The 20,279-nt window shown below is 36.9% G+C and overlaps 1 protein-coding gene across 1 annotated transcript in view; it reads right to left on the reverse strand.

Annotated features, from left to right (window-relative positions):
- Positions 1 to 1,031: 1,031 nt before the first annotated feature.
- RP1 (RP1 axonemal microtubule associated) overlaps positions 1,032 to 20,279 on the reverse strand; it is a 184,009-nt gene continuing 164,761 nt past the window's right edge. The window contains exons 47-57 of the mRNA XM_076328953.1: positions 19,051 to 19,258; positions 17,363 to 17,422; positions 16,873 to 17,051; positions 16,105 to 16,327; positions 11,418 to 11,572; positions 11,210 to 11,285; positions 8,870 to 8,948; positions 8,361 to 8,646; positions 6,710 to 6,788; positions 3,805 to 3,880; positions 1,032 to 1,086 (exon numbers count right to left, since the gene is read on the reverse strand). Coding sequence (XP_076185068.1) covers positions 1,032 to 1,086; positions 3,805 to 3,880; positions 6,710 to 6,788; positions 8,361 to 8,646; positions 8,870 to 8,948; positions 11,210 to 11,285; positions 11,418 to 11,572; positions 16,105 to 16,327; positions 16,873 to 17,051; positions 17,363 to 17,422; positions 19,051 to 19,258 — 1,476 coding nt within the window. The remainder of the gene's footprint in view (positions 1,087 to 3,804; positions 3,881 to 6,709; positions 6,789 to 8,360; positions 8,647 to 8,869; positions 8,949 to 11,209; positions 11,286 to 11,417; positions 11,573 to 16,104; positions 16,328 to 16,872; positions 17,052 to 17,362; positions 17,423 to 19,050; positions 19,259 to 20,279) is intronic.

The following is a 20,279-nucleotide window of genomic DNA, read 5'->3' on the forward strand; positions in this document are numbered from 1 at the left end:
CTAAAGGTAGAGCCTTTGTTTAAACAGAGGGATGCCCTATGTAACTTATATACAATATTTGTATTCCGATCACACACATTAAACTTCAGGTGGTCTGCAACTCATTATTTCATTTCAGACTCATCTGTATCCTAAACCCTTTCTGAGTCAATTCTGGCAATGTCAAAGCTTACCAAACCAAACATTATTTTGTGCATTTGTAGCTAAATATGTTTCTATTTATTGTGCATTTTCAAAAAGAATTGGGCTTTTTTTTGACGTAAAGGCATTCACACATATAGCACCGGAAAGCCAGTTAGGTGGCTAAGAATGGGTGCTGCAAAAGTCGTCAAGCTGAGCAGGGAGCTGCCTAAGCCTGCCAGTAAGCTATTGCAATGTTACTGATAACAGCTTCTCTTAAGAGACCCTTGGAATCTAAAGGTTCTCAGCTGAGGTTCTGGCTCAGCTACAAGATTTTACAATCAAACGTCAGTGGGAGGCTTGCTGACACAGGGTGAACTCCTGAATAACAAATTCTTTATTACTCTCTGTTATGGTCTTATAGAAAAAGGAAGCAATACATGGTAAGGCTGAAGAGTTGTGCAGTTTGTCTGGAAAATGATTTTGAGAAAATCTAAGTTTTAATAAATGTTGAAATTGAAACAGATTTATCAAATTAATAAATATTGACAGGTTTGACCAAAGAGCTAAATTTAACTTACCCACAAATTATTACTGAGACAAAAATGTTTGAATATATTACTACATATGTCTACCATTATGAATGCTCAGATCAAGTCCACAGAGACATGTTACAGATTTACATTTCTGTTTTCTAAATTTCAGTCATGCAAAGTTTTTGAGCATCTCTAATAGGATTGGAATGCAGTGTTCACATTAGACATGTTTAATTTACTGTGATGTTTTTAATGCATTGTTTTGACATTCCTTCACAGTAATTACAATACCTTCAGAATTATAAAATACAAGTAAATCAAATCAGCATGAATTTGGAGAAGCAACACACTCAGAGAGAATCAGAAATCAAGCCGCTATGGATAAAGTTGCACTACGGTGCGGCCATCACTTTCATCCTCAGCAAGCCACCTTAAGGGAAAAAGATAAAAACCTATCAGAGATACAGCACATATAAAACTTAACAAACAGACAAATCATGAGAGCCTGCTTCTGCATCTTTGGATTTCTAGGAGAGCTCTTACATTGGTTTATACAGAAGCAGTAACCAACCTGAAGCAAATAGTGATTTTTTTTTTTTTTTTTTACTATCCATATATGTGTAATTTAAAAGTGTAATTTACTTTATAAATATATTTTTGAAATATACATTCATTTTATTTGTTGGCCATACAGGTGACAAGTAGATTGTTTCATTGAGTGGCATAAAATCAGGATAATTTGGAGTAAGGAAACCTGTTCTGTGATAGCAAGTTATTGTCCATGTATTCCATTCCAGGGACTGTTTATTTCTCATATCTCCTTGTTGGCTCACAAAATACTGAGTTGTATGGTGGGCCTGATCCATGCTCCGAAAGAGCCTATGGAGGTTTCACTATTGACTGTATGGGAAATAGGCCTGAGTCCAAAGCTCAGGTAGATTGATGTTAACTGGAACCATGGAGGCAATGATATTAATTTCCAAAGAGCGTTAAAAAGCTTCTAACACTTTTGCAAGGCTTATGACAGACTACCTGATGTGATGTCTACTAAGGAGCTAGTATGGGAGGGATTCCCAGCTGGTATAGCGTTAACGTAGCTCACATCTGAAGTTGCATCATTGAACAGCTGGGAGATATGGCTGAAGCTAAACAGTTCCAGGCTGAAACACAACTAATCTTGGCAGATAAAATTGCTCATGGAAGTCCCAGAGCCAAGGAAAGGTGTGATGTGTAAGCTAGACAACAGGCATTTAAATTAGTTAGTAAAGGATACCCACCTCCTTTCAGGTTTCTCAGTGATGAGTATCTTTTAGAGACAGCATTTGTATCACAGGGGTCTTGTCTTTGTGAGAGAATGAACCCATTCCCCATTTATGCAGTAGGCTATGAGATGAGAAGCTCCATGTCTGAGCTGGAACAGGGACATGAACTTACAGTTTCCTGTATCCGAGGAGTGCCCTATAGCCTCTGGGTCACTGAGTACTCTGGGGTGGACCTCCTAATCTCTTCTACCAAAATTATTCTACTTTGATTAAGTAGGTATACATTAAGGTAAGGACATGACTCTAACCCACCAAGGTCCCAGTTAAATGTCCAAGTCAGCAGTCTGTAGAATCAATCTGTGTCAGTCATTCCCCCACATCAACGATGTGATTCAAGTTCTTGCTCCAAATGGGTCTCTTGCATACCTTTGTGTTTTTACCATAAGACTTTAAATAAAATTGGAAAAAAAATCTCTGGAAAAAAATGTTTGTTGTAAGCGATCTTTTTCAAAAATCTTCCTCTGACTGGTGTGGTCTGAGGACTCTTACAAGCAAAAGAGGTGGAGTGACATCAACTGAAAATCCCATCACGGATTGTGTTGCGCACCTGAGTGATATTGTGGTCTAAGGACTTTCGCTCATGCCCACTAACCTAAATTTAGGTATCTAAAAGATTAGATAGTGCCTAGGCATGTGTTTGGAAGAAGTTTAATGAAGGGAAGTTTAATGTCGTTGGAAGAAGTCTAATGTTGTTGACTTTGGTAACAACTACACATTCTCATGACTTAGACTGTAAAGTCCAACTGACTATCCAAGAACTAAAAAAATGTTGCTTTTTTGGGTTCAGGATTGGGATTTGGCTTCCATGAATTGTCAAGTTTACAGAAACATTTAAGGGAAGGATAAAATTAAATATTCTTGGCTACCATTTCTGTTTTCAGACCACCAGGCAACAACCCTCTTTCTAGATACAGGGAACTTGTAAGTTTTCACACTTGTCTGTTCTCCAGATGCATTAAAAACCTATTTTACACTTAGAAAGACATGAATGTGTTTGCTTCTGTTGTTTACTCTGAAGTGCTTTAAGCTGTAAACTGTATACTGTAGTGAACAGTCACTCCAAATATACCTTTCAATTTAATTTCCAACTTCTGAGGGTGTATTGCTTCAGTTTGATGCAGACTGAAGTGGATCTTCTCTTTGTACATTAGAGAATGTACAAATGTCTCTTTACCCCAGCACCTCTTTATCCAAATAAATGTCTGAATTTAGATCATTATCCTCTTACATTACATTGTAAAAAGGTTTCTTTTATCTTTACCTCATTTGCTGAATGTATCTTAGACCCATACTAAGCAGACGTTGAAACAGAAGGATTTTAATGTTGTTTTTGCACAATAAAAAAAAGCACTACTTTTTCTCCAGATTTGTATCTATACTGCCATATCCTACCATCCTCCCACCATCCCATATTTCTGATTCCCTCCCATGCCTATTTGCATACCCATGATATGCTTGACAGAGCTACATATGCACTAATACTTGTGTAATGGTTCACCAGACAGCTTCTACCTCTTGAAAATGGCATAGTAATACCTTCTCTTGGCAAAGGCACTAAACTGTCTCTCCCTCCTACAGTCATCCAGTTTTAATAACTTGGAAAAATATAGTGTCTTCCTCTAAATATTCTTCTGACAAATTAGTCTGAAATTGGCCAAAGGACTCAAAAGTTACTGGGGACAGACTGATAGAAACACAGTATGGTTAAAAAATTCTTACTGTTTTAGGAAACCAGAAGAGAAACAACTGAGAGACTAAAAAGACTAGTACTGATTCTTTTTAAATAGAAAACAGCGGCTACAGTGATGATGAACTGTTCTACTGACCTGTTACAGTTGAAGCAATACACTGAATTCCTAGATGCATCTGTGATTTCTACTTTTTCCAGAAACCAGCCACTTGCTGTGGAAGGGAAAAAAGAGCAAATTGAATATAACCAAAACACAAATAAAGCATAAGAAAGGTTTCTAATTTCATTTCCATACCCTGCATGGTTCAGTACTTCCAAATGTATTCAATATCAATAATAAAACTGAAATGTAGATAATTCAATTATTACCAACTTCTCTCATTTTTACAGAGAAGGTCTTTGATGTTTTTGACAGAAAATATAAAGGAAGATTTTTATTACAACTTAACTCATTTTTCCACATGGAACAGAACAGGCAGTAAGACAAATGAAACAGCGTGCATGGTAATATTGAATACATTCTTGAAATCCCATTTTGCCCTTTTTGGTACTCTGAAGTACACCCCAGTGGGCTTTGATTTTCAGTGTCCACCAAACGATAAAAACAGATAGACTTTATCAATACATGTAATTTCTTTGATGATAACCCAAGCCTTTAAACAATAGGGAAACAGAAATCTATTACTCCTTTCTAATGAATACATTTATATCCATATAAACCAAGTGGTAAATCTGAATGCTGCTCATATCCATATTTCTTCTGCAGTAGTGATTCCGAATAGCATTTCCATTTCGGCCAACACTCATATCTGGTTTAGCTTTAAGAATGTATTTAGTATCTGCTATAATCTCCTGTTTTGCTGTGTGAAAAATACCTTCATTATTGTGCTATAGAATTTTATTTCATAGAATATTAAAATACAAAGATTTTTAAAATAAAACTTTATTATAGAAATACGATGTTTGTGCTGGCATCTTTAGTTGTGTTTGCCAATGCAAATACTTAATGACAACATTTAAAAATTAATTAGGATCATACTGCTAGTAGCTGAAAACCTTTTGGTATTCTTTGCATGTCCTGGAGATAAAATACTATATTCTAACAAATTATTTTGGTTTTCAAATATTTGGACAAATACTAAGTAGGCTAAAACCAATAAAAATATTTGTAAGTAGGATAAAAATATACTATAAAAATATTTGCAAATCATAGCAATTTAGATAAAATGTAAAGGCATAGTGATGTTTCTGACTTTTCGTGGACATTTTCAAACAATTAGCTGGTATAACTAGGCCATAAAGGTGTCTATATTTTTCATCTTCAATTCACAAGAGTCATTTATTGATATTGTGAAGTACTTTTGGAACTCCTTTAATGAAATCTTGTGAATGGTTTAATATGTCATAGACTCTACTTGGAATATATGACCTTTCATGAAAACTCTGTAATTCAGAGTCAAGATTATCAGCAATAAAAACTTACAGTCTCTCAAATTTACATGGCACATTACAAACGAATATAAAGGCATGTTTGCTCTCTTGAAAAGTTTGAAATCTAATGCTTTATCCTTTATTGACAAAACTCCAACAGACCTCACTGAAACCTCCAGGTATGGAGAAACCTAGAGGCAGCTAGCAAACAGATGAAACATTTCGAAGAGGTGTTACATTTGAGGATGCTTGTGAGGATTACAGCTGATGTGACAAAAGACACTTGGAGATATTTTCAGAGAAAAATTTAGAGGAAGGTAGTCATGGATGTAAGATGAATCAACACACAGCAGCTGTGCTAGGAAGGCAGTATTAACAATGATGTGATGTTGATCCGGACACAGAGAGGAAAGATAATCATGTTGTTGATAGTTTGGGACCAAGGAAATACAAGCTCAACCTGTATTTACCCTGCAGACTTCTGTGCAACACTCAGAGCGCTAAAAGACTGCCAGTGTGGAGTTCCCTTCCCGTATCAGTTCTAAGTTGGATTGCATGCATGTACAGCAGCTAACACAAATGAGATGAAAGTCACCAAGAGGATTTTATTTATTATAGGTATTTCAACAGGTTTGGTGTTTTTTCTTTTTGAGTTTTCAATACCGTCACATGTACAATGTGACTGGGTAGGTAGAAAAACACCTGTTCAACTTTTGCCTAAATAGGAACTGCTATTTGCAGAATTTTGCTTGGTTCGTCTTAGATATGATAAACCCTTGCCACCTTACAGTGGCTCATGCGCTTAGATAAACCAGGTTTTATTAAACCTAAACCTATTTCTTTCAGATAGGTTAAGCAAAATTCACCTGACTAGACTATCTCAATACAATCAGACCTTTTTGACTCAAGCTGTACATTGCCTGCAAATTCCGTTTACATATTTGTATGTCTCTAGGGTTTTTAGCACCACTAAATGTAAGCTCAAAATATTATATGCCCTAGTCTCCCATCTTATTGTTTTTGTAAAATTCAGGTTTTAGAGATTAGGTGTAACATGCTGTACATAGAAACAGTTTCCATCGTCGTCTGTGGGTATGTACTGTAGCCACATCCTAACTTAACATCAGGGCAAGACCTGGTGCACACTAGTGTTCTCCTCATGGTTTAGCTTTCACAAGACGAAAAGCCACATCTGTGTCAGAGGGAGCTACAGCATGCTTTGACCAGAGTCCCAAACTTGCCCAAACATTTCTTAAATAACGTTCAAAGCATGGAAAGTTTAGCCTGCAGTTTGAAAATCCAATCCTATGCTATTTAAGACATCTAATAGGAGTTTTGGCTGAGCAATGTTTGAAGGATAAAACCTTCTGAGGTTTATGCTAACTAGATCTCTTCTCTGTTAGAAGAGAAAAAAGTCAAGGTAAAGTCAAGGGAAACGTGATAGAGCCAGAGGGGGTGTAAGCAAGAGCAGTCAAACTGACCTCATTTGTATACAGAGTTGTATTAGCTAGCTGTAGCAGCAGCATGACTTCAAAAACCTTTCCAAATGTCAGGCAGAACTTTAAGCAGAAGACTTTTACAAGGCTATTGAACGCATGCAGTATACTCACCAAATCCTTTCCCATCGTGACCAATTTCAATTGAATGTAGGCTTCCTAATTTTTTTGTATTAATCTTGAATGTATCAACCTTTAATAATAAAATACAGTTATTAAAAATAATATGCCAATGTCTGGAAACTTACACATTTGTTTAGGTCAGTTCTGAGACTGATTCAAATGTAGTAATACCCATTCAAAATAGGTGGCTGACACTTGATGTGGCTTATTTTCCTTGCTGAAGATCTGTGGTATAGATTCTCTCCTAATAGATTTCAGTTTAAATATGAAAGATTCACTTTTCAACTTATAGTAGGACAGTCCCTACCTCTTTCCTGACTTTCATATACCAGAAAAATATTTTTGCTCTTTTATGAATTCTCAACAGACACAGACTTCTAAAATGTTTTCAGTATATGATACATAAATATACATTCAAGAACATAAAAGATAAAGGCTTTTACTACATATACCATTATCTCTCTCAAATATTATATATTTTAATTTAAAATGTTACCTTGTCTTATATTACAGATTTTTTAAAAATGAGATCCTTTTTTCATAAGACATTTGACATCACTGGCTACCCATTGACTTAGTTGGGTATCTACTAAGTATGTATGTAGCTACTCTTCTTTATCAAAGAGCAATGGCACCTCCTGTGTAGTACTAGGCAAAAGGAAGTGCTACTCAAGACACTTTCTTACTTGCTCCTTGTGCCTATAGGTAACTAGACTTATTAACCTCCTCAGTATGGAAGACAATACATGGGTAAAGATCTTTTAGAATATATTCACAGACATCCTGGCTGAAGAAACTCAGACCAACTGCAAGTAAAAAAATGTTTAGTACTGCTGGAGATAATGAGGTAGATCTCATAAGAAAGATATTTTTAACCGGAGTTTTAATTATTCAGTCATTACCTTTCAAGAAATCCACAGGAGAAAGATATGGAAAATATATTTATTTCTTGCTACATAAGGGTAACCATTATTATACTCCATTGCACAGGTGGTGAGCAAATGGAGCAATTCCTTTGCCAGAGTAACATGTTTATTAAAATAGGAGAACATTCTGCTAAGGTACTAGGACATCATGCAGAGAGCCAGCATTCTTATGCAAACATCTGTATCCGAACTAGGGGTCTCTGATAGCCTAAAGCATGATGGATATCAGAATCCGGTTGATGTGCATGGTTCCATTTTATCTGGTTATAGGCTTATACATTCAGTGAGGCTCACAGCATTGGTTTCCATGGCAAAGTAAAATGATGGGATGTAAGAGACTGATGTATTCTAAAGCACAATATTCAAAGTTTGTGCAACAGCAAGGGATATTACACGTATATGCACATGCACAGGCAATGCATGTTGTGCATTTCAGATCAAAGAAATGCATAATTGGGCAGATGAGTGGATGCAATATGATGATGTGCTTGGGACGGAGACAGAAGAGCAACAGAGTCAGCTAGATATGATAGAAGTAAAATGTCCCTTGGTTACTCTGGTGAAAAGGCAAAACACAGAGATAGCTGAGACTATATCTCATCTCGTGATGTGGAAAACAGGATGAATGCCTTAAGTTCCGTAAAGAGCTTGCATAGATCTAAAGTTTGCTTTCCCAGTCCAGAAATGGACACATCCTATAAAATCTGTGTACTCACCTTTCCTCTTTCAAAGGGGTCTTGATGCTCCAGTGACTGAGAGAGTTGAAATACCTCAGATTTGCCCTCATTCCCGAATAAAATAATATGCACATTGGCATCAGTCCCTGCTCCCCTTTTGTCACCTGTGTATACTTTAATAGTATACTCTGTCAGATTTCTTGCTTGACTTCCTTCTTTATGTAAGTTGTTATCTATGTCATTCTTTTTTTTGTCTCCTCTAATAACGAAAGATACTGGGATTTCTCTCTGTATTTCTGGCTTATTTGCATCCACAGAAAATGCTCTGAAAAACAAAACCGCGTATGTTTTTATGGTAAGTAAATCATATGTTAAATCAAAAAAATCCTATGAATTTATGTGGGACAGTTAAAGATGGACTTATTTTAAAAATATCCATTGACTGAACCACTCTGTGACAGTCGTTTTCATTCAATGCCCGCTTACTGTTTTCAACTATTATACTATAAAATGACTAAAAAATGACTAGCTTTACATAATATTCTTACTCGTTCACTTCAAATACATAGATAGGATGCTCCTTTACAGCTTCTTTCAAATGCAATTTTTTAATGTCCAGTTTGCAGTCTACAAAAAAGGAAAAAAAGTATAGTGAATGTTGTACTGCATGTCAAGGAATTAGGTAGAGTCTATTGTTGATATAAAGGTGTCATTCCTACTACATTAAAACATCATTTATTAATTCATTTATGAATACCAACAACTGACTTAAAAATCCTAGAATTATCATAACATTCCTTATTTTCTTCCTATTTGAAACCTCAACTTAAAAATTTAGGAGTAAGCATTTCCTTTGTCTTAGTGAAGCAAAGGAGTGTTGTCCTCACTGTCCTTGGACAGGCATGCAGAAAAGATTCAGCATGACTCAGGCAGGCACATTTGAGGAGGAAGAGCAGAAATACATATCTGGTGCTTCCTCCCCAGTGACTGGTTGACAGGAGGGTTGGAGCTCCGTTCCACATGCAGCACAAAGAGGATCTTGTGGCAGGTATGAAGGAAGTTCAGCAACTAACTGTATACCTCTGCTGTTTGAGAAAGATTGCTCTCTGACTTACATTTCCTTTTGAATTTTCTGCTGGGGGCTTCAGCTACATGTTGTCTACAAAACTGGCCTGAATCTCTTGCCACTAGTTAGTCATGAAGGCTATTCATTTTCCCTTCTCTTCTATTATTTGTCCCTTCAGCCCTGTTCAGCAAACTGCATCACAATGTCTTCTACTACTGTCCAAGTCCCTTTAATTATACCAACAGGAGTCTAAGTTAATAGGCTCAGGCTCCTGGGGAGGAATCCAGGACATCGTGTTGCACTCATGACCTGCCCACACAGTGCATGGAGAGAGTCAGAAGCTTCAGGAAGGGATTTCAACCCCCCGATCTTAAAAACCTGCTCAGATACTAGAAGAAGCATAAATGCATTAGAGCAACACTCTGCCTGGGCTGGCCAGTCCTACAGGGTACATCTGACTTTACACACTAAAGAGCTTTTGTGTTTGGGGATTTTTGGTTCAAAATCTTGGTCCAAACTAGTCTTGGCCCAAACTAGTCTCAGTCCAAACAAGTCTAGATGCAATATGGACACCCTTACTCATCTGAAGTGCTTTATCATCTAAATAACTTCTTTGGAAGAAATGTATTATACATCTGCCCAGTCCTCTCTTCATAACACACACAAAGCCAATGAGCCCCAAAGTACCTCCTTTGTGAATTGTGTTTTCAAACCTGATTGGAAAAATCTTGCCTGTCATGCACTCTGTGGTGCCCTTTGGCACATGCAATTGCCATGTTCAATGATTGTCAGTCAGACAGATGGCCGTAGTTAACTTGCGCAACTGAAGCTGTGGGAAACAAAAGTAATGAGCTATACACCTTGCTCCCCAACAGCAGCATGGCAGGGCTGTCCCTCTCCTTCTCTTCTCCTCTACAGTAACTACAGCTCCATACCATGCCCCCTCTGAAGCCCCCAGTGGCCAAGGCACACTGTGCTGTGGTGCAGGATGTGTTGACCAGCCAACCAGTACGTACATGCTTACTGCCCAAATGTCTTTGGCGTCTATACACATTTTACAGATTTGGTTGAAATTGGGTGGTGAGACTAAAAGGTTATCATGAGGAGCCAACAGATGGGCAAACAAAAAAGACAGAGATAAAGTGCAAACACAGAACTCTTGTTTTCCTAGAAAACTGTCTGAAAATGGTTGACTGTAACACATAGTAAGTAACGATTTGCAATTATATAGTAAATTTCATTAAACGACTTCAAAAAACTTTACAATTAATTCTTTGAATATTCCTTAGTAGCATGATAGCCATCCTACAGCTGAGGCAAAGAGATGTTAAAGTTATGACGATTTTAATGAAATTCAGCTACAAAACTGCTGATTGCCTCATAGGAGTAAAATCCCCCCCCCCCCGAAATGTCACAAGGAGAAAACAGAACAGGTGGGGAAAACAATGAAAATAACTGAATCGCAGAAGGACAATTAAACAATAGCAGTTTCTTACATGAGTTATAATTATTCTCCTAGATTACTTATTAATAGCTCATGTATTAATCGCAGAATATAATTATTCATCTTAATTTTCTGGGTTTTTTTCTTGTATGGAAAGGAATAGTTCACTTTCTTGATGCAATAATGATATAGCCTTTAGATCCAAGGTTTTTAATGTGTCAAAATGTAGGATTTTGCTTTATAAAATATTACCTTTTAGCAAAAATAGCCAAAGAAATTAATCAGGATTTAACTTTGGCAGTGATTTCATTGCCTTTAACAGGAGGCTAGCTGTGTGATTCACATCACTGACTTTAGAGAGCAGCAAAAGTACTTTACCTGTTTTACTGCTGATCAAAAGAACGACTTTGTCCAGTTCTCCCAATTCAACAGCATCCACGATAACTAGAAATGACTACAATAAAATTATTCAGTATTACGATCTTAAACTATATTACTGAATTATATAGGAAGATTTGAAAATAATACATAAAAAGTACAAGAATGGATTAAAGGATAAATTTTAAAGTACTTTAAGACAGAGTACCTCGTTGTCCTCTCCCTGCTGGATATTCTGCAATGACCAGAGAAGGGATCTGTCCCCTGTGTCACCATGAGTACCATATACACATGCAGTCATATGTACTAGATTTCTCTCACTCAAAATATTTCTAGAAAATACTGTTAGATGATATGTAACCACTGCAATATCAAGCAGAAAGAGATCTTGTTAAGACTGTGCTGCAACCTTGCGCAGCTGTTTGACAACATAGCAACGTGCAGTCAGATGTAATTAAAAATTCAAACACTTGAAAATGATAGTAAAATTCACATTTTTTTCAATTTTCCCTTAATTTTGTCCTGTAACTATAAACACTGGTGATGCTGACAACTTGACATTAAATTAAGAAAAGCATGCCTATGCTTTATGCTGTTTGTAACAGTAGCACGTTATGGAAAAATTACGACAGTCAGTTGCCTTTTTCTTTTTAATGGCAAATGCCTAATAGATAAAATCCTAATAAGTCTCAGACTCAGCAATCACTTTTAGGATCTTTACAAAGACTAACGTTAGCTAGGGAGACAAGTCCTTCAGACTTCATCATCTAAGAGATGGGGAGAGAGAAGCTCCCCATGTGTGGTTCAGAGCACCTAAGTTGCTGCTTTGAACTTCACTATCATGGAGCACACCCACTGACTATAGAGGGAGCTCAGGAAGACAAGTCTATCTCAGCTGAAGTTGTCACCCATGAATTTGTGCTGTTTGTGATTTATGCGATGGTTATAGTTATTTAACTGAAGACAAGATGACAACACCTGAACACCTTTAAAAGTAAACGCGTACACAGAGCATCTGTTTAAATTCATTTACATTTTGCTCATAGAACCAAATGATGTGACAGTTCTGGATACTTACCTCTTTCAATCATCTACCTATCATCTCTTTTTTACTCCTGTAGACACTCTAGTAAAAGGGGATGAATCCTGATGTTGCAGAAGACTTCTGTAGAATGTGGCTCAGAGCTTAGACCAGTCAGACACTTATCCCATACGGGACTGTGTGTATAAACAGATTACCTGCATCCTTTGGAAGTCAAGAAGACAAAGTCCAGGTAAAGCAGATAACAAGCTGTTATTATCAGCTTTCAGATCTAATGATCCTCTAAAATACTGAGTTCAGTACAAGAACCAGCTCTGTTCTATGGGCCTTGCCTGTTTCCCCAGCATCAGCAACAGGAGAGAGAGAACAGACCCTTGTTGCATGCCTACTGCAGTTGAGCAGGTGCAGGGAAAGAAATCCAGAGTGCCAAGAAGGTATTTAGTTTTACCTATAAAGGCAAAACAGTAAAAGTCTAAGTGATAGAGGATACAGCTAAGTTTAAAATGGAAATCAAAAATTGATGCTGCCTAAGGAACAACAAATCATGGCATGGTAAGACACGAGAAAAGATTAAATACAAGGACTGTGTAGAATATGGTGGGTGGTGTTACAATCAAGATGAAGAATCAGGAGAGGAAACAACATATTTGGTCAGGGGTGCAATGCAGTGAGTGGGTCACTACACAGAACAAAGAAACCTGTGCACTGCTATTTTTGGCTATAACTCTGATTTTCTAAGTGTTCTCTTTTTATTTTACTTGACCTCTGTTATGCCAGTCTCCCAGATCTGAAACTTGAGAAGTGAGGCTGGACCAGCCCAAAACACGTGTGAGAGAATTGCTTTTGGAAGGCTTGTTTCTTGGATCACTGTGTCAGAGAGCAACAAGAGTGGGCCTGCCCCACGAGGGTGGACAAGACGGGAACTGAGCATGACCCCAGCGCAGGTAGTGCCCTCACTGACCAGGTGACAATCCTGCAGCATCTGCACGTGGCACGCAGAGCTGTCAACAGTCCCAGATCCAGCAAACAGTGAAAAAGATCTGGGATTCATCCTGGTGGTCCAGCTGGGAACAGCAGGAGAAAGGGCCAGAGACAGGACTGAAAATAGGGCTATAACATAGGTCCAAGGTCCATCCAGAAGACAGGGTCAGAGAGAGGACTAGAGACAGAAGCACATCTGACATAGCTCAGGCATGATCTTAAATGGACATCCTATGGCCATCGTGGCTGGAGCTTCCAGGTGAGTCTGGCCAAGGCAAGTAAGATCTATTGTCTTATCATGGCCCTGACACACTGTAGTCAGCTAGAGATTGAGTTGAATGAAGTTTGGATCAGATTATACAGCGGATAGAACTGGCAGGGTACATTGCACAAAGAAGGGCAATTGAATGAGACAAATGTAGGCAAGGGAAGAGGGCTAAAATGCTTAAATGGTGGTCTTTGTTCAGGTAGTGGGATCAGGCCATCATAGGGCAAATGTGGGCAAGTAAGCTTTTATCTCTGTAGTGTACCGAATAGATTGGAGAGGGGGAAAATGAAAGATATACGTACAATAAGGATAACATACCTAAATGTTACAACTCCATTAATTTTACAAAATTCTAATGATTTTATAATCTCAGTGTGAATTATGGCTCTGTGTTAACTTTGTGGAAATAACCAGCTATTTGAAAGTAGCATAATACATATTTATTTCACCTTTTCACTATTTGTTTTGCCTTAAAAGCTACAGTAGTGCAAAATTCACCTTCTGTACAGCCCTGTATGTGAGAGAGAGGGGGAGAGTGCACCGTTTCACCCCTGGGGATTCCTGAGGTGTAAGCATCTCAAAGGAAGGTACTATGAAGAGAAACTATTTATGTATATACTCAGCTGGAGGCCTCTCCCTATTAATACATCCAAAGGCACATGTGTGCACAGCCAGATCTCGAGGGTCTGCACTGTATTTCATCAACTGTGTTTTGATGGTTTCAATTAGCCATTAGCATATGCTTCATCCCAATCCCAAGTACAAAATTAAAAAAGGAAAAGATAGCTAAGAGATGAAATACTAAGGCACTCTATGAACGACAGCTGTATCTGAAATTTAACAGCACACGGCTTCTGGTTAAGGTGATTATGATCAGCTGCTTTCCATTCCAATTAACACAACACTGGTTTTGCTTTTAGCTGAGAAAAAGAAAACCAAGGAGAAAATAAATTAGATTTAGAAAGCTGACAGAAAAGCAGATCTGTTTTGCACAATAAATTGCAAGTAAGTTTGTGTGTAAAGGATCACTTTGAACTCCACGTGTGCCACCTGCTGTGGAGCTGCTTAAAGCTCTTTCGGACATAAAATGACAAAGATTTGTGGGGATATGTTTTTTCAATGTCCTAGTTTTTTTCCTCACTGTGGTTACAAATCCCTCCTTGAAGACTTCCAAAGAACATGTGGAAAGAAATAAATGCAACAGAGATGAGCTATTTTGTTTGTTTGTTCTTTTACCTAAATGCATAGGTAATATAATACCTATTCTTTTTTTGTGATTTTTTATCTCTTGATCTCAAAGTATTTTACAAAGAAGGAAAATAGTACAAAAAAGAAAAAAAGAAAAAGAGTGGGAAAAAGATTATTTCAACCAAGAGGTCAGTGACAGAGCCAGAGTCAGAACCAAGGTCACGAGGGTTCCAGTCTCACTGCCCATTTATCATCCATGCTGCATCTTTCTCTCACCATTTCAGTGTGCTTGTACACGTACCCTAAATACTTCTGCATGTGACAGCGATCAGACTTTTGCAAGGGGCACACTCATGCGCTTTATGTTAGTCTGAAGGTCCTCTTTGTTTCAATCTTGTGTGTAGGAGATGAAAGCCATTAAGCCCTGTTCTGCACCCATACTGTGCAAGTCTCCAAGTGAAAATAACAGCTCTAAGCAATATAAAATCTAAAGCCTAAATACAAAGTTTAAATTTTCAATTGCAGCCAAAATATGCAAAACCCCCCTCAACCCCTGTTAATTCTACTGAGATTACTTGCATACTTACATTTAGACATATGCAAACACCTCACTGAAACTGGGCCATAAATTCCAATCCAAAGCATATTGGGGTAGCTCATTTAATACCTACTTCAGCTCACTTTGGATGAACTGACTTATTCTTTACCCAGGTAACTCATTTGTTTTCTGCATAAAACTCATGCACAAATGACTTGAATATTAAGTATCGTTATTTGGTCTGTTTGTTAAATTGAGAATTGTTCTGTCATGTGGTGGCATTCAGTAAGCCTCACATTAGAATAATGTGGAAGATATGGTGGATTTTAGGTGAAAGGGTTTCTTTTATTTTGCTTAACAAAAGTGACATATGTAAGACAATTGTTGAGCTAATTTTAACGCATAAATATTTGGAGTGTATAAAGGTAATAAAGCCGATGCTTATATGTAGTTTTGAGCTGGTATTTACTGAGAATCTTTTTTTGGAATGTGCAAACAAAAAAAATCGCTTAATAGTAAATGAGCTATAAAAAAATCATGTTGTTAATGTCAGTAATATGAGCAGCTGAGGACTAAACAAAGGAGAGTAGAAATATTACAATATTGCAAGAAAGGGATGTTTCTTGTAAACTGTTCTTTGTAGCATATAATAATGGTTCTGTGCAATCAAATGAACATTGCATTTCCCACTTTATGGTACAGAAATTAAGCTGAGTGGATAGTATTTTCCTTCATACATTTTAAATTCTTATCCAGACTTTATGAATCATTAAATAAAGACAATAAAATTTTCTGTTTTGATAAAGGTTTCAATTGTAATATTAGGACGTGTTAACCTCCTGGACCACTCTACTGCTTTAAAGTAGATTTATACCCACCAGAAAGTGCTTCTTTTAATGGCCACTCTACAGGGAATTCAATCCATCTGTCTCCATTAAGAGAGAGAGGAAGTGTTTTATTTATGGTGAGACTAAAGGTATCCAGGGTTGATGTGTTCTGCATTTTAAAGTGACGAAGAGACAACTGGGATATGCTGTTTTCCAAACTCTGGAGACCGAGTCTCACTTTATAAAGCATTCCCAAATCAGATGGTAAATGTATCTAGGAAGCAACAAAACAATGAATTAGCATCCAAACAGAGATGTATAGATATATGCATAGCTAATTTACAGAAAGAGAGGAAGTTTTCTCTGAAGGGGTCAGCATGGACCTAGCCTCATTTACATCAGTCTTGGTGCTAAAAGTCCCATTGAGTTCAAAGGCACCAGGACCAGGTTGACCGTAAGCACTTACAGAAATATTAGTTTTATACTCTAGGGGCATTCATTGTAATTATTCTATCAAATTCAAATTACATACTGCACTGATTTCTAAATGTGAATACTTAATGTTAATGCCATTTAAATTGATATGCATTATTAACTATGACTCTTTGTTGACAAAAAAACCCCATGTTTGATCATCATCAACTTGAGAAAGCCAAAAATTAAAAATGAAATCTGGTGTGCAACTGAAAATTTCAGTTCTGCTTTTCTTGAATATTTAAACAATAATATCTGCGATATTTACAGCACTACATGATTATTTCTCTTTAAAAGGAAACGCAAAGAAAATTTAAATATAGACAAATCTATATATTCTTTTACATCATATGTTATTTCGTTCTTAGCCTGATGTTCCACTTTGTTTTCCATGGAAACCGGATTTGACTTGCCGTTGCTTCCATAAAAAACCATAACCAACTTGGATATATTTTCTGACAACTTTTCAAAGTCTGTTTTTGTTTCTTCTTGATGTTTTGTGAAATAAATCCTCCATCTGCCTTCTGAACAAATAAAATAAGGAAAATAAAAAGGAAAAAAAAAGATTAAAGGTTTTTCTGTTTTCATATGTTAACCAAAGTACCTGAGATAAAATTCTTAAGACATGTTTTAGTCTACATGGGGAGCATTAATATATAAGCATTTCATCTGGGTGCTGATCAGCTCCCTAAGTATATTACCATTTCTTACTATTACAAAGGGGAAAATATTGTCAGTACTAGTACGTGTAATGATGTATTGTGATGAAAATATTCTCACATTATTATTTCAGAATTGATGAATAAAACAGTCGATGTAATGGCAGAAGCTATACCTGAATTCATTTGCTCTTTTCCTAAAGGCCAGGCAGAAGTGCTTCTCCTCTCCTGAATTTCTAATTAAAAAAAGATTGAAGACCAAATTAGTACTTTTGTAGAACAGTGTCCAAATGATAATAAATGCCTGTATTCATCTCTAGTGAGGCAATTGACTGAGTATTATATCATTTAGATTAAAGATTTAACTAGGAAGTGTACAATGTGATTTTCTACTTAAGCATCATCTCCTACATATCATCCTATTTAATGAACTGACTCTAGAGCTAGCTCTTTACTATGAAATGGTTGTAACATGAAGATTCAAGTATTTTTCATTTTAAAGCATTTCTGTTTCATTTATACAATTTATGCTCTGGATGAATCAGAACTAATTAGATGTTTTTAATGCCCATTTTAGGGGCTGATGTTCCTCCCACTGATATCAGCTCCCATTGACTTCAGTGGGATTTGATATAGACCAAAACTACTTGTAAACATTAGATAGAGGCTTGAACCAAAGACGGAAAGTATTCTTTTGAGATCACAACCAACTTTGGATTTGCCAATTATTGTATAACAAAAACTCAAAGGAACACTTTCTCCTTCTACCAAATCAATGCATTCTGGTAGAAACAGAAACTTTTTTAAAAATTTGAATAAAACCTTGTTATGTAACCTTAAATACACTAAATATTCCTTTATTTTATTCAGAAAAGTACCAACATACAATCTAAAACAAAGCTGAAATTTGCTTTTGCACAATAACTTTCCGGGTTCCAAATGATCAACAGTTAGAGATGATAAAGCAGAGGAAATGGATTGCACTGGAATTCTACTCAGTCTCAATAAGCTATTGCTGGACAAGCACCATCACGCCAATCCCGCTACGGCGAGCAGAGTTGCCCTGGGAGTTAGGAGGAAAAGAACTAGAATATTTTCTGTAATCTAAGGACTCATCTATACTGTCAATTTACTTCTCTTAGGGGCAGAATCATAAGAAATACATCCATCTTAACGGTAGATACTGGGCTTTGGTTGCTTACAGATCTGGCTGGGGTGTGCTGTGGTTCCCTCTTGGCTTGCACGCCAGATTGTGCGTGTATTGCAACCACGGCACAGGGCAGGAGGATGCACATTCCCTTCTTGTCTTGACAAAGAGTGCAGTCACAGACAGTGGGGTCAAAATTGCTCCTCTGTGGACTGACACAGTGTCAGCCAAAAGTATGTCCAGTTTCTGGCAAAAGCTATCCAATGTGACATAAATAGTGTAAAATAGTCTTCTTGAATACAATGGAACCATTTTCTCCACTGCTTAAACATAGTTTGCCCTATTACTTACCTCACTTTTACTATGCCTGGTAAGTAGCTGGCAGAAGCATTCGAAGCTTAAAAAATTGTTTGCAAGTGGCAAAGTAGAAGTAAGACTTGGAGAGGCAGCAATTTGTAAAGAGAATAGGCCGAGTTTGTTGCCATTTATGCCACTGTAAATCTGCAGTAACAAAGCAGAAATTATCCTCTGGCAAATAGTGGTTATTAAATAGTACTAAAAAACAACAGTGTTCAGACACACTAATTCCCTATGTAATGACAATGGTCTACTGGAATATTTTAAACCATAACTTGTTTATAGAAGCAAAGCACATAGCTGCATTCTGCAGTTTGGAACGAATTGCTTAGCAAATGATAGTTTGAAGATAATATTGACCTGTGGCATTCAGAGTTACTGAGGCAGATCTTTTTCCATCTCGTCTGTCTTTTAGCCATGTTTGAGCCATAAACAATGTTTCTCTCCCTGCAGCTGCTGACTCTTTCACAATAATCTTCTCCAGAAGCCAGTCAGAGCCTTTCCCTTTTTCAACCACCATCCCTTGCAGAGTCCCAACATCTACTGCTTCCACTTGAAAAACATCCACCTGGAAAATTCAGAATCAAAAAGACATATGGAAACAGAACCATCAAACTAAATTAATAGTGTATTTTGAAATATGAATGTGAGAGGAAAATCAGGATTTTTTTTTTCCACTAATTCAATAAATATCAACAGAACCAGAGATGACAAGTTTAAAGATGCTAAAGTCCTGTATTAAGTAGTATTCCCGCTGTGGTTCTGCAATTTCTTCTAAAACACCTTAGTTTCCCCACACAGATCAATCAGTTGCTCATGCTAACTTCCTGCCTCAGAGATTTTCCTTCCCAAGTTTTACATTGAATGACTTACATAGATACCATTTTACGGATCTCTTGCTCTCAACAAAATAGACCCCCAGGGCTCCCTTTTGAGGGTCAAAATGCAGGGAATGAGAAGGGCAGAAGTGAACATTACAGAACAGTATTTTATTCTCTTAAGAAACAATAACAAACTTGGTCCCAGATTTGAATTAATACTTGCAGGATTAGTTTTAATAAAATTAATTTAATTTAAGGAAAAATATTAGGTAAAGTTATGAGTTTAAATTAGTTCAACTATTCTCTGTCAGTTAAAAAGTCCACAATATTTCTAAAATGTTGAGAACACTGAAGTAAGATCCCTAAAGAAAATGGGGAGATGTCAGACATTAAACATTTTCACAATATGTGATTTTTGGCTTTTTGTGGGTCTTACACCTACTTCCTCAGCTGGAAAACAGAGATTAAATTCCTGGCATAGAGATCTTCCACCTGTTTTGCTTTACAGATTTATGAATTACCATCTCAGAATTTCTATTAGGGTTGATAACTGGTAAAATCTAGCATTATTTGTGATGGAAATTCCATGATTTAGAGATATAGTTTTTGAGGGGACTGGACTGCAATAACAATCAAACACACTTGAGTCCTGAGAAGTCTTCTCAACCTAATCTACTCTGAAGTTGCTTAGCCAGAGCAAAAGGGCAACAATCCTTATTCAAAGGATTATGCAGAGATGAAACAGAGAAAAGCAGTTCTCTTGCTCCA

This window comes from Aptenodytes patagonicus, chromosome 2, assembly GCF_965638725.1.
Source record: "Aptenodytes patagonicus chromosome 2, bAptPat1.pri.cur, whole genome shotgun sequence".
NCBI classification, from domain to species: Eukaryota; Metazoa; Chordata; class Aves; order Sphenisciformes; family Spheniscidae; genus Aptenodytes; species Aptenodytes patagonicus.